Genomic DNA, 14,247 nt, shown 5'->3' on the forward strand with positions numbered 1-14,247 from the left:
TAAGAAAAACCTTCAAGCTATACATTGCCTGAATTTAAAAAGAAGCAACGCCTTTGTCGCTGTTGTGCATCGAGTCAAAAATCCATTTGAGAACAACTCTGAATTGTGTAGTGGGTTTTAAAATCAGGATCAGAATTTTATTTTTAGTAATGTGAGGTCATTTTCATAGGGTGCCATCACAGTTCACATTAGAGAGGATGGAATCAAGCTGTATAAAAGCAGTAGACTACTGTTGTCCTACAGTAGTGTCAGAGGACAGGCAAACCTATTATTGTAGAGTTACGAAGTTTTTTTCATACTTTTTCATGAGACATTCAGGAGAAATGAGCTGTAATGTGGTGCAGATGTGACTGCATGATCTTACATGTAGGGCAGAAATTTTGGTATGTTATTGCATATGGGCTTTAATATTTCTTGGACTTATGTGAACTGGAAAGACACTGTGTTGACAGATGAGGTGCTCCTAGTGTACTTGCATGGTCCTCCTCATTGCAGCACCCTGAACTTTAATCAGCAAAATAATTAAGCAGTGATATCCTGTTGATCTCGATGGGAGTTAAGTCTCTGACCAGGAATCACTCCGAGCCTCTGTACCTGAGTGGGTATTTCTTTGCCATTCAACCGGGATGCAGTATAGTCTCTTGAGACCTGGTTTCCAGGCAAAAGAAGTTCAGACAGAAATCAAAGCTTCTAGTCCCTTGTTGAACTCTGTCCATCCTGCGTTCTCTCCCCTGGAATAAGCAACATGAGCTTCATCTCTCACTTGTGTGGTTTAACAGTGTCTGCAGTGAGCGTTGGCTGACGTGGCTTTCAAATGGGACGTTGCTGGAGGAGAAACTGGACTTCAGGAAACCATTTCACTATTGCTGTGATACACACTCCTTCAAACTTGCAAACTCATGCGGTAACAAAGCAATTCACATGTTGACTGAAAAAACCAGCTAAAAATCTTTTCAATTAAGTATTCTTTATTCCTTTTTTTAAATCATTATTACTAAAAACAGTTACTACGAAATACGTAAGAGCTACTCACCCTACGGTAAAATGTCTTTAATTTCCATATATATAAAATTCTACAATTCTGAAATTTTACTCGAAGGTTTTGGAGTCCCAAGAGCAGCCTCTGCTGATGCGTAAGGAAACTGTTTCCCTGGTTTTCCAGTAGAGGTAACAGTTTCCTTTGTGTATCTCTTAGAAGTTTGCAAGAACTGTTTGGCTGATGTTTGTATGGCACTTGGGAAAAATATACGAGCCCTCACAGATGATAAATGTGAAGTCATTGTGAACAGCATTAAAAATACTGGATACCACAAACAATATAGCTAAACCCACAGTGGTCTTACGGTCCCACAGCAGGCTTAGGGTACTCTGCCAAAATTTCTTAAAGCATCCCTGTCCCTTTCCATCATAAATCCCAGTACTGAGCTAGACCTTGACCGTACCTGGTGTGTGTGTGACAGCAGTGTCCCGGCCTCGTTAGCAGGAGCGCAGTTGGAGGGCGGGGAGAGATGGTCCCCTTTGGCCGGCACGGGCTGGGTCATATCGCGATACGGTGTCCCGTGCTGCACGCCCCCCACCCCCCCAGCACAGGGAGAGCTCGACAGGCCGGAGCGATCTCGGGAGGGGAGCCCGTCCAGCCGGAGCCGTGCAGCGCGCCGCGTGCGGGAGGGCAAGGGACAACGGGAGCGCGTTGAAGCGGGAGCGGTTCACGCGGGGCACAGGAAGAAGCTTGCTCGCCGTGGGGCCACCGGACCAGAGGCCGAGGTTGCCCAGGGAGGCCGCGCAGCTGCCACCCCTGGCGACGTCCAGGACCCGACTGGACGAAGCCCCGGCCCCCCCGGGCAGGCAGGACCGCGGGGCGCCCGGCGGCACACGGCGGACGGGGCAGCACCGCCCCGGGGTCGCGCTGCCGCCGCCGTGCGCCCCCCCCCCCCCCCCCCCCCGGCCAGTCCGCCCCGCCGGTCCCCCCGGTGCCCCCCCCCGCCCCGGTGCCGCGTGGCGTCAGCGCCGGCCGCAGCCAACCAGCGCGCGCGGCGCGAGCAGGGCGCCCCCCCACCCCCGCCGCGCGCGCCCTGCCGATAAAAGCCGCGGGCCGGCGGCGAGCGCGGGAGCGGGACGGGACGGGGCGGCGGGGCTTGCTGTGTCGGCGCGGCGGGGCTGGCCTCCTGTCAGCGCGGCGGGGCTGGTCTCCTGTCGGCGCGGCGGCCCCCGCCCCGGCGTCCCCTCCGAGCCGTCGTGCCGCTCCGCTCACCGGCCGGGATGTTGCCGGTGGTCGCCGGGCTCCTGCTGGCCGTAGCCGCGGGCGGCCGGGGGTCGGCGGCGGGGGACCAGGAGAGCCCGCCGGGGAGCCGCTTCGTGTGCACCTCGCTGCCGCTGGACACCGCCGGCGCGGGCTGCCCCATGCCCCCCGTGCCCATGCAGGGCGGCGCGCTGCCCCCCGAGGAGGAGCTGAAGGCCACGGTGCTGCAGCTGCGGGAGACCGTCCTGCAGCAGAAGGAGACCATCGGGAGCCAGCGGGAGGCCATCCGGGAGCTCACCGGCAAGCTGAGTCGCTGCGAGGGCGCCGACGGCAAGTCCGCCGCGGGGACCTGGAAGCCCGAGCTGGGCAAGGGCAAGGACACTATGGGCGACCTGCCGCGGGACCCGGCGCAGGTCATCGACCAGCTGAGCCGCACTATGCAGACCCTGAAGGACCGGCTGGAGAGCCTGGAGGTAGGGCCAGCCCCCCGCCCGCCCGCCCGGCACTTGGGACGGCTTCAGGTGTGACAGGGTGACAGTGGCCTCGGCGCCCTGGGTGGGCACAGCCAGCGCGTGTGTCTGCGCCAAGCTTAAACCAGCCTGGCCGAGCCCGGGGAGCGAGCTGCTTGCCTGTCTTGTCTTGTCTCGGTTGTTTACCTGCTCGCTTTAACGGTAAAACCCCCGGAGGGCTTGGCTGTGATGTGTTCTCCCGCTGCGTGGGGGGAGATTATGGTTTTCCTGTCACCAGCTTAGTTTCTGTATTAATATGACTAAATCTCTCCGGGAGTGTGACTCCATGGGGTTTGAGGTATAAAGCTGACGTCTTGGGCAGTAAGACCTTGGCATATGGTGCTGAACATGCCAGTGGTAATGAGGAGATTGTGTTGGACAGATTGTGAAGATAAGATGATGTATTTAGAGCTGACATAGAGTAAAAAGAACCTGATTCTGTATGCCTGTGAATAGGAAGGGGGCTTGGTCCAAACCTACTGGTAAGTAATTTCCATCAGCCTTTGGACCGTGCCGTGGTTGAGTGGCACTCACAGAAATATTTTATAGAGTATTCACACAGGAGTAATGCTGGATGTTCTTTTGCTTTCCACACCCTGTGAGCGACATGTGTCTCCTCCTGCTGTCCTCCAAACAGTCGCTGGTGGTGTGAGGGTGGCGAGTAACTTCCTAAAGGTTATTCTATGAGGTTTAAACACTCTTTTTAAACTGCCTTTCAAGTACAGTTTTGAATAATCTGGTACTGTAACATCATTTTTTACTGTTACTGTCTTGTTGAGGCATTTTTTTTAGGGTTGTAGAAGACAAACTCCACTAGAATAGTAGGTGGAACCATTGGTTTCTTAGTATCCCTAAAGATAACAGTTTTATTTGTGAAAGAGTGTGGGTTTTTTTGAGCGGGATTTTTTTTTTTTTTTTTGTTTACATAAAAATACTTTCACTGGCTAACACCATTGCTCTAAAGAGCATCTGACTTCTTTACTCTGCAAATCAAAACTGAGGAAACTTTCATTTGGTAAATTTGCTTTCAAAGTAGCTTGATTTTTGTTTTAAAATGAAATAATAGTTTTTACTTATATTGGCAATGTCACTTGCAATACTTAAAGCAAAATCTGACTACTATTTTCACATGTACCTATACTAATGGAAGTGCATCACACCTGGCTCCCTACATTGATTATTTTGAACTTAAATGTATGAAGGCTCCTTCGTATGGAACATGGAAGCCTCTAACAAAAGTGCTCTTTTGTTTCAGGAGCTGGTTAGCTACAGTGCTAGTAAGAGCACTGAACGTGGCAAGTGTAAAAAGCAATGCCTCTTTTGTACTTGCTGGAGAATGTGGTGATCTTGCTTTCTTCCCTTTGAATCAGGAGCATATCTGCATTTTGCAGTTTCTGTTTTAGAAATGACAATTTTTTTTTCCTTCTCATTTCCCCTGAAGCACCAACTCCGAGCCAACGTGTCATATGCCGCACTGCCTAATGACCTTCGAGAGATGCTTCAACGGAGGCTTGGAGACCTGGAGCGCCAACTCCTGAGCAAAGTGGCTGAGCTTGAGGATGAAAAGTCTTTGCTTCATAATGAAACGTCAGCCCATCGGCAGAAGACAGAGACAGCCTTGAATGCGTTGCTAGAAAGAGTGTCTGAATTAGAAAAAGGTAACCTGCACAGAATCTAAACATTTCCCCATCAACTTAATTTTGTTTACTCCCTCCTTCTAGTGCAGTAGCCTAAACGTGGGCCTTGAGGGAAAGACAGTTAAGGTGCTGGACTATATAGTAGGTGGCAGCACAAATACTTGGATTCTCTTTTTGCATTTGTCACAAGCTTCCTGCTTGACAGGCCTCTGCATGGCTTTGGCTTCCTGTCTCTTAATTTGGCATGTGTGGGTGGTTAGGATGAAACTTAGTGTTTGTGGGGATGGAAAGATTCTATAAGGAGGCAAGTAGAAATAAGAAGTATTACACTGGTGTCAGGTAAATACCTGCATAATGTCAAGTATGCATCTAAGTAGAGCCACTTTTTTTTTTATGTGGACTGAAAATCATATAGGCTAAATTTAATTAGCACAACTGCCTTTGATGTAACGAATGGCCTTTTGTACCAGAACAGTTTCCTGCTGCTTTGGAAGTATTGCTGGTGGTCTTTCCTTTCATTGCTGCTTATGACTTTGAGTAACTGCAGATACTTGAATTGTGTTCTATCCCAAGCATATAGCCTTCAGAGTTTACAGCAGATTACACATGGTGCCACTGGGGGACACTCTCTTAATCCTAGTCATTTATTCAGATGCTTAGATTAATTATTACTGAGATCTCTATGCTTGAGTAGAATCTGTTTATCTGAATTACAAATGCCCATGGAAGTGAGCTAAAGAACAGAGCTATCTTTCTGTATTGATTACATACACCTACAGAGTGGACTGTGGAGCACTAGATGCCAGTAAATACCACTGCCTAGTCTTTAAATGATTTTCCAAGGTGAATCGGCTCTCTGCTTAAAAGCAGCTTAATGGACATGCTTTCAAAATGGTGCAAACATACATATCTCATGAATTTTAAAATGTGACCTAATGGAATCATTTGTGTAATATTGTATCTATTTTTTTTCATTTCAAAAGTGTGAAGGAGGGCAAAAGGGAAGGAGGAAGAGATCTTCTACTGGCTGTGTCATTTAGTGTTCCCTGAGAGCCAAGATAAAGCCTAAACTGCAACTAAAGTTCTGGAGAATTAGTGGCCTGTTAATGTCTTATGTAGCAAGTATTGCTAGTCCTTGTCTCTGAAAGATGTGACTCATATCAGCAAGTCAGAATGAGAAAGGGAGTGGTGGGAGAAGGAGAATGTGTAGTTTAGTTAGGTTAAAAATAGCCTGTTCCCACCTTTATTTTTTGTGTGGGGAGAGAGCTGTCTTAACTCACCAGGGAAGTAAAGAATTCGGGCCAGGAACCAAGACACAGGCTTTCTTTTAGTTGTGTAATTTGTTCTCTATTACAGTGCAGTTTAGCTGTTCTGTGCCTTTGGTTCCTCTGTCAAATCAAAGTGATGGTAATAATGATCTAAAAACTTTTTAATGATTTTTTTGGATTAAATACAGACAATATTTGAAGCGATCTGACCTCTTTTGAAAATAGTATTTCTATTGTGCTTTTATTTTAAATGCCATATTGTTCAGCATCAATTCCTGACAACTAACTAGAGTGTCACAAGCTCCCCATCCTCGGACTAAGTAAATTGAGGAAAAAACTAACGTTGTAAGGTGACACCATGAACTTTGGGTTTATTTTTATCTGTAGTTGTGACAGCTATCTTTACCAGTGGGACTGAAGATTTTGAAGTTTGTACAACTGTTGTGATTCGAAAAGGCTTCTGGTAATTCCTTCACCAGTTGTCTCCATCAACAGCATTAAATGCATTAAAAAGCAGTAGTGGGTGGAGGAATAATCTTGCAATGAATAGTGCCTGGACTTAAATTGATTCCTAGCTTTACTGGAGACATGAACAGGTCACTTGCTACGTCAAAATCCATTTTCTTCATCTGTGAAAGGGAGTAACAATATTTCTTGCCCATCTTGTCCAAAAATAATTTGGATCCTTTAGGAAAAGGATTGTCTTATCCTGCGCATGTGCCCATTGCCCAGAACAGGAGGATCTTGTTATCATTTGGAGTTCTGGATGTTTCCAAGTCATGAGAACAAACCAAAAAATATAAAAAGATTAATATTGTTTGTTCTTTTTGAACCCATTATTGCTTCCTTAAGTTCTTTCACAGAGTGACTAATGCCCTTAATGGAGTATGCTTCTTTTTTTCATACATGAGATTGGTTGTACCAGCCTTGTGGAGCTTGCTCAATGTTAGCCCTAAGACACTGAGAGGTTTTTTTCTGAGAATTTAGAATATTTCAGGTTTTGGTCTGTAAGTTCCTCAAGACAGATGCAAGCATCAGACAAGCTTTTTCTTCTTCCACCCCCTTGTTCTGTGAAAAATACAGTCAAAACACTTCAGTTGCTTCTGGGATTGGGAACTGAGAGAATGCAAATGGTTTAAAAATTACATATGAGAATTGTGGCAACCTTTTGTGACAACAGCTCTTCATTTGGATTGGAATGTGAAGCTTGGCAAGGGGATTGAATTTGTTTCAGGAATGTGAGTAAAGGAAATGAGTGGGACTCAGAAGAATAGGTTGCTGAAAGGTTGAGGGTGACACTCTACTACAGAACTGTGGGGTTTTATTTTGTGGCACAATGTGGGATTTCTCTTTTCTTAATATTTAATTCTAGAAAATTACTTGTAAGCAACTACATTAGAACTATACACAAACTATAATAGAGAGTATTGCAACTTTAGAAAGTTTTGGTCATAAGCGTTCTCAATTTCATAAACATTTCTGGAATAACTGCTGGGTTTTATCACATCTTTTAGAAAAAGCTAAACAATAGTTTCTTTTATATTAAAACAAATATCTAATGTTTTTGTAGTTCATAACTTTATATTGCATTTTTCTTAGGTCACTTTGTACTTCAGTTGTATGTTTTTGTTCAGATCTCCTCCTAATTTGTCTGTGGGGCAGAAATCAGTTCTTCTGAATTTAACTCTGCTTTCTGGAATATGTCATCTTTTTCTTATATCAGAGTGGCCATCCAAAATGAGACCATCAACCTGTTTCTCAGCCTGCTATCTGTAAAATGGGGACACTGCTGCTAGCTCCCTGTGTAGCAGTAGTAGGAAAAGAAATACTGTTTCTGAAGCACTGTGATACTTTCATAATGAGCATACCAGAGAATCCATGTTTAGTAACAGTAAATATATTTTAAAATGGTTTGGATTGTTTGAAATAGGCAGGCCTCCAGCCATGAACTAAGCAATGAAGGAAGAAAATATTTAACACCCTCTCATTAGTTGTCTGCCATGTATGTATTCTTCTGCTCTAAATGAGCAGGAAAAGTAAATGAAGTAATTAGCATGATGTGTATAAAATCTAGTTATATTTTTCTGCTGCAAAATCAACATTCAGTAATACTACTTCAGTATATTTTTGTGTGACTCTCTAAAGTGATGAAAATTCCCAAGATTCTTGATACCAATTGTATGGTTTCTTAACCTGACTTACAAATACATTGTTTTGTTTAATGTTAAAGGTTTTTCTTCCTCAATGTAATTCTAGGTAACAGTGCATTTAAATCACCTGATGAATTCAAAGTCTCCCTTCCTCTTCGCACAAACTACTTATACGGGAAGATCAAGAAGACTCTGCCAGAGCTGTATGCTTTTACTGTATGCTTGTGGTTGAGATCAAGTGCTTCTCCTGGAATTGGTACTCCATTCTCATATGCTGTTCCTGGGCAGGCTAATGAAATTGTCCTCATAGAATGGGGGAATAATCCAATTGAACTGTTAATTAATGATAAGGTGAGAATCAACTAACTCTTCTTTATTGTCTGCATAATCAGAATATGGCCCAAACCCATGATACCTTTCTAGCAACAATTTTTATTCTCCCTGAGAGAAGCCAGCTCTGGACCTGTGAGATGGTAGTGTCTACTTGTTGGTTGTTGTAGGTTCATAAAAGTACTCGAAACAAAGTCAAATGGTACATACATTTTGTGTGTTGAGACAAAGCAGCATGACATCAAGATGTGCACACACTTATGTACGTCCTTTGAGTTTACAAGCAGGTCTTGGCTTCTATTTTTTTTTTTTTTGGTTTGTTTGTTTTGTGAAACAGAAGCAGTATTTGAAGGCACAGTATCGCAAAACCAGTGAGATCTGAGCCAGCTGCAGTATTTCTCTTTCCAATCCTAGAAGATCAGATACATTAAAATGAATTTTGCAGAAGGCAGAGAGCAAAAGGCATGTAATTGTGGCTGGTTTTGTTATGCTTAATAACTAAACATCAGCTTAAATAGATTTTTTCCAGACTTTAGATACAAAAAGCAACAGTTGTCTTACACTACTTCATACCACTGATGGCTTCTGACAAGCTTCAGAATGAGGCTTGAGGGAAAACAGGACTTGCTGAAAGTTGGCATTAAAACAGGTTATAAATAGTTCCTTTCACCCCACCTTCAGTTAGGTCTCCTAGTAACTTGCTAGGGATCAGGTGTTTACAGATCTACAACACAACTCGGGTGGTTTAGTCATGTGGCTAGTTAAGGACTTCTAACAGTCCTGTCATCCTCCCAAATCAATAAAAATGAAAAGCTGATTATTTTTAATGGTTTGAGGAAGAGAAGGAAGCTTGAGTCTGTTTATCTGTAGTGATAACTTTTTCTCATCAATCTTATGTCAGTACTATTAATGTTCTGTAAGGCTATTCTTTCTACCACATCACAGGCGTTCAATAGCCTGCTGCTTTTGTGTCTTTATGTTGACTTAGTAAGTTTTCAGGTTAGATTCCTAAAGGAGCATAAATCCTCCTTGTTCGGAGCCCTATGTTAACAGTTCCCACAAGTTTTACTGGAAGCAGGCAGATCCATTTGTCAGAGTTGTTAATGCAAATGGTGCAGGCAAACGCCAGATTTTAAGAAAAACTTAACATGAACACTAGATGGAAAGTTAGAACCAAGTACTGAGATTAAAATGCAGGATGAGTGCATTGATAGCAGCTTAGACTGTAGTACTTGTGTCACTTTATTCTAGATGAAATGAAGGCTCATATCTAGAATAAAAAGTGTGGCTGTATTTCTCAGTACAGGAGAGTTGGAACAACGTAGAAAGATGTGGACTGACTTCTGTCTTTGAAATTTTACTTCGGAGGGCAGAGTAAATATTGTCCATTTTCAAATGTTGTGCTTGAACTGATAGGCTTGGTTTACAACATGCATTATTCTTTGGTTTTTGTAGGTTGCCCAGCTCCCGCTTTTCATTAGTGATGGAAAATGGCATCATATCTGTATAACATGGACAACCAGAGATGGAATGTGGGAGGCTTTTCAGGATGGAGAGAAGCTTGGCATGGGGGAGAATCTGGCTCCTTGGCACCCAATTAAACCTGGAGGTGTCTTGATCCTGGGTCAGGAACAGGTGAGTGAATGACGGTGTTCCAGGGTTTGAACTCCCCAAGCAAACAGCAGCTGTGGGAAAACTTTGTTAAACACTTGGTCTTGTTGTATACCCAGTATCAGAAAGATGAAAACAAGGCAATAAATACTTAATGCAATCACACATTGGTAGGTTTTATTTAATTTATTAAATATTCAGAATATTCATGTTGTAGCTGTTCCTATTCCCACTCTTAATGCTACAGCGTGCAACTTTGTTAGTGACCTGAATAATGCCTTCAATTAAATCCTTTGAGCTAGATCACTGGTAACCAGCAACGTGGCCACTGAAGTTACAGAAAAGGACAGATCTAGTGAGTACTCTTGTATGAGCAGTGCTGAAAGTGGACCAAGTATAATTGCTTTGATTTGTTTTAATTTCTTTTTAATTGAAGCCAAATTGACTGTTCCCTGTAACAGTTTACTGGTTTTCACCCTCCCTTTCCTCTTTATCCCAAGAATAGCCAGAATGTTAGTGATCAAGCCCTGGGACAGACCAAGGAAAGTGTGTGTATGGGGGTAGGGGACCAGCAACTATGGGCACTGGAGTGCTTGTGGGTATATCAGGATCTTTTATAATTTGGGCTGCTATGGAGAACTCCCTCTAGACTGAATTAGGATAGTGGAGCCTGTCACTCATTCAGAATTTGATGTCTACTTTAAAGATGAGTCTGAAGTCAAAGGGACAAACTCTAAATCAGACATTTGGTTTCCTATTAAAGATGGAGGTAAATAAATCTCCTAATGGAAATGCTAATAAAGTTTGAATATTAGTGCTGCCAACAGAAAGCAGTCGTAAGGTTAAGTCCTTTTTGAATATTGAAAAAACCAAAGGATTTTGAATCTCGCTTTTCTTAGTTAAGATCTCATTAAGTTATTGCCTATGAATTGTGTGGCTCTTCACATTTTTTCTGTACCTGTTCTTTGTATGGTTATACATATACTAAAAATAAAATTGTAATGCGTAGCAGGAAACAGCCTTTCTCCAGGATTCCCAGGTTCACAATGAAAAACTAGTTTTGTCCTAATACTGATTTTAGTAGTTATTTATCCATGACGTAAGTGACAGAATGGGAATTTCAGAATCCTAATACACTCTGCATAGCAGATACTCCAGTTTACTATTAGGTGGCTGGCAGGTTTTCTCTCGCACCATTTGCCTGTACTATGCTTGGTTCTATCTTTTGCTACCAGTTTCATGTTAGTGTGATCGCACAAAATTTGTGATTTCTGTCCTTGAGCAGTGGATGGAGCAAGCAAACACTTTTAGGCTTATGCAGTAGCAGTTTGAATTACTCATTTGGTATAACCAGAAGCAGCCTATGTATTAAGATCTAAATGTTGCATCTTATAGCTCCTAGACAATTGGTCAAGGGCTGCAGTTACAGTTTAATCTATAGCCATAAAGTTTTTGGAGTAATCCTACATATCTATGCAGTTCTTGCTGAAGCTGTCCTGTACCAAGCTTGCAAAATGGCTCCTAAATTAGCCTCTGTCTAAAGCTGCCTTCTTGTTCTGCTGCTTGGGGGCAGGGTTATTTATGTGTAGCCTTTGTGTGACGGTATATGGTCACTACTGCTTGCTTTGAATTGTTTTGACGCATTTCAACTTAGAGCTTTTAACTCTTCCATAGAACATCTCGTTCAAAGTAGCCCTTCTAGAAACTTGAAGTTGTCTGTGTCTGTGATCCAGCTCTGCATCTTCTTCTAGCAGTGTGCCTGGGGGGGAGAGGGTGTTCAAATCTGAGGAGGAAAATGCTGAAATAACCTTATCTAATCCTAACTCTTGCTGCCTGAAGGACACAGTAGGAGGAAGATTTGATGCAACTCAAGCCTTCGTCGGGGAGATGAGCCAGTTCAATATATGGGACAGAGTCTTAAAAGCTGAAGACATCATGAATATTGCTAACTGCTCTACCAACATGCCTGGCAACATCATACCCTGGGTTGATAACAATGTTGATGTGTTTGGAGGTGCTACTAAATGGCCTGTGGAGACATGTGAAGAGCGTCTGCTAGACTTATAGCTGCAATTGTTTCCCATTCAAGTGCCCCATTTATTAGGACAATCTTCTGTGCAATCTAAAGCACTTATTTTTCTCTCTGCCCTTCCCCAATCTTAACTCCTCAAAAGAATAAAAAATTGACTGAACCGCCTCAGTGCAAAGACAGCTGCTAGTTTTGGGGCACTGAGCCTGACAATGAAAGAAGCACTTCTTGGCTAGAGCAGCCCTTGCTTTCTTATGGCCTGATCCAAAACCATGCTTTAGCCTGCAGCAGCCTTCGGTTAGGCCTGCGTTTAGTACATCAGTTCTTCTGGCAGGGAGGGGAAACAGCTGCCCACGTGTTAATGATAGTGCGCCTTCTGGTAATGTGCAGTGCTGACGAAGCGCTAAATGTGAATCCTTCCTTCCAGGCTATGGTCTCCCCTTTGAATTAAAGCCATTCTTTTTTAGCCCTTTTTAAAGAAATCACTTAATCCTTACACTACAGTGGTTATGGTGCAACTATGATGGGTAGAGCAGAACAGCCACTGTCTGAGTGCAAGGGTCTTGCTTTTTAATTTGCAGATTAGAAATCCTTATTTTATGGTAAGGAGGCAACGTATTTGAGACATGCTATTCTAGTTCTATTTGAAGAAAGGGCTGTGTAATTAGCTCAGCTCCATTGAAACAGAGATGCTTCAGGTAAGGTTCTGTCCCAAAGCCTGTCTTTCTCTAGCCAGGATCCCAGAGTAGGTGGACAGATGAAAGATTATATTTGTAATTTCTGTAGGCTGAATGTACTGAATTCAGTGACCTGGCTTGTAAACTTTTCTCTATTGTTTCTCTTGCTTTGGTCAATGTCTTTTATTTTTTTTAAATATACAGGCTGTGATTAAGTGAATTTACGTTCTGTTTTGCTTTGAAAGGCCTTTTTATGAGCAAGTGCCAAAGTTCAGTTTCTGCTTGCTGAGAATTGTTATATATTTTTCCAGCATAAGTCTTCTGCACTGTTTTCTATGTTATTATAATGGTCCTATGTAATATGAAAATGTGTGCTGTTTTTTCAATTCTTGTTGACTGTCTCTTTGGTAAGCACTGGGCTGACTACTATATTTTTTTATCATTTTCTCTCAATATTTTGCAAATAATGTTGCTGTTTCCTTGGCATTGATGTGACTACTTGGTTTGTGGCTCGCAGATAGCAAATGCACTGTACTGGGGAAGAGTTAATACTTTTGTTATTTAAAAGAAAAATTATTTAAAGGGGGGAAGGGGGAATTTATAAAGCTAAATATCATATTTTATTTTTCATATGTTTGAATTGTAAGAATAATATGGTGACAGTCCCGTTTGTAGGATAAAGTTACATATTTCCATTAATATGTAGTATGCTGTTCTTAAAAGAAAATTCTTATAATGAACTTTTAATTAAAATGCACTGTAAAATGAGTCTTTTAATTCCTTTATAGTCACGCAAGACACTGAATGTTCTCTTTCATAGCTGCTATGAGTTCAGCTACCGTCTCTGTAGACTGGTGGAAGTACAGTTCTGTAAGAAGTTATCCTTATTCCCTAAATGTCTTAAATCACCATCTTCAATGGAAAGGGGCTTGCGTGTGTGTGTAACCTTAACTAGGGAGAGGGCTTCTACGTTTGGATGGGATGGAGTGTCTGAAGCTTAGGCAGACACCTGCCTTCTGCCACTGCAGTTTTGCTGGCACCAGTCTATAGCATGACCTGGGACGTGGCAGTTTCATTGGGGTGGGATGGGACATAGAACATATGTTCATGTTTATTTTTACAGTCACGAGAAACTGAAAGTATGACCCCTTCTGAGTGAAAGTACCTGTTGTAGGCAACTGGCAAACCAGTGTGAAAAGAGCTGCTCAACAGTGACGTGACTGGCTGAAGTACAATAGCAGAGGCACTACGCTGGTGCAAGTTGTGCAGCGCCCCGGGGGGTGTGACAGTAAACCAAATGCTCTGCTCAGTAAACTAACAAGTTGATAGTGCTCTGTGGAAGAGAACAACCAGCTGCGGCAGAAATACACCCAGCTCTGACATCCTTCTGTGGCCGTGGAGGGTTTGAGATGTCTATGAAACATCATGTAACTGTTTCAAATGTTGTCATTCTGATTGGCCTTAAAACAGACACCTTCCCCTGCCCTGAGGAAAAAAAACAACAACCCAAACCACCAGAAAACCCATCAATATCCAAAAAATCTGTGTCCTAAGATCAGGGAGAGTGCAAAATTCACATCTCACATGGGCCTAGAGACCAGCAGAGGCATCAGCCCTCTGGTCAATCCACCTTTATCACCTTTTTAAAAATAAACCAAAGGAACTGAATTCCTGAGTTACCTGTGCTAGGTCTGCCCTTGCAGGAAACACGTTTTGCATATTTCACTCTGTTCTGAAAAGGTGAAATTGTTTTGGATACCTTCCTGTGTGGGTATGAGCCTGTGTGGTGACATGCTC

At 43.0% G+C, this 14,247-nt stretch overlaps 1 protein-coding gene across 1 annotated transcript; it reads left to right on the plus strand.

Annotated features, from left to right (window-relative positions):
* The first annotated feature begins 2,117 nt into the window (after window positions 1-2,117).
* Window positions 2,118-13,218, plus strand: NPTX2 (neuronal pentraxin 2). The gene is made up of 5 exons (XM_056338248.1): window positions 2,118-2,712; window positions 4,190-4,406; window positions 7,910-8,154; window positions 9,589-9,768; window positions 11,584-13,218. Exons 1-5 carry the CDS (start codon window positions 2,260-2,262, stop codon window positions 11,809-11,811), a joined length of 1,323 nt encoding a protein of 440 aa, XP_056194223.1. The 5' UTR covers window positions 2,118-2,259; the 3' UTR covers window positions 11,812-13,218.
* Window positions 13,219-14,247: the final 1,029 nt, after the last annotated feature.

Source organism: Falco biarmicus, chromosome 4 (assembly GCF_023638135.1).
Source record: "Falco biarmicus isolate bFalBia1 chromosome 4, bFalBia1.pri, whole genome shotgun sequence".
NCBI lineage: Eukaryota > Metazoa > Chordata > Aves > Falconiformes > Falconidae > Falco > Falco biarmicus.

Bases quoted from the DNA above. Each gene is read 5' to 3' on its own strand.
- NPTX2 (XM_056338248.1), top strand. From the start codon at position 2,260: ATGTTGCCGGTGGTCGCCGGGCTCCTGCTGGCCGTAGCCGCGGGCGGC. The intron at 4,407-7,909 runs GTAACCTGCACA...ATGTAATTCTAG, and splicing joins AGTGTCTGAATTAGAAAAAG to GTAACAGTGCATTTAAATCA. The intron at 9,769-11,583 runs GTGAGTGAATGA...TGCTGCCTGAAG, and splicing joins TGATCCTGGGTCAGGAACAG to GACACAGTAGGAGGAAGATT.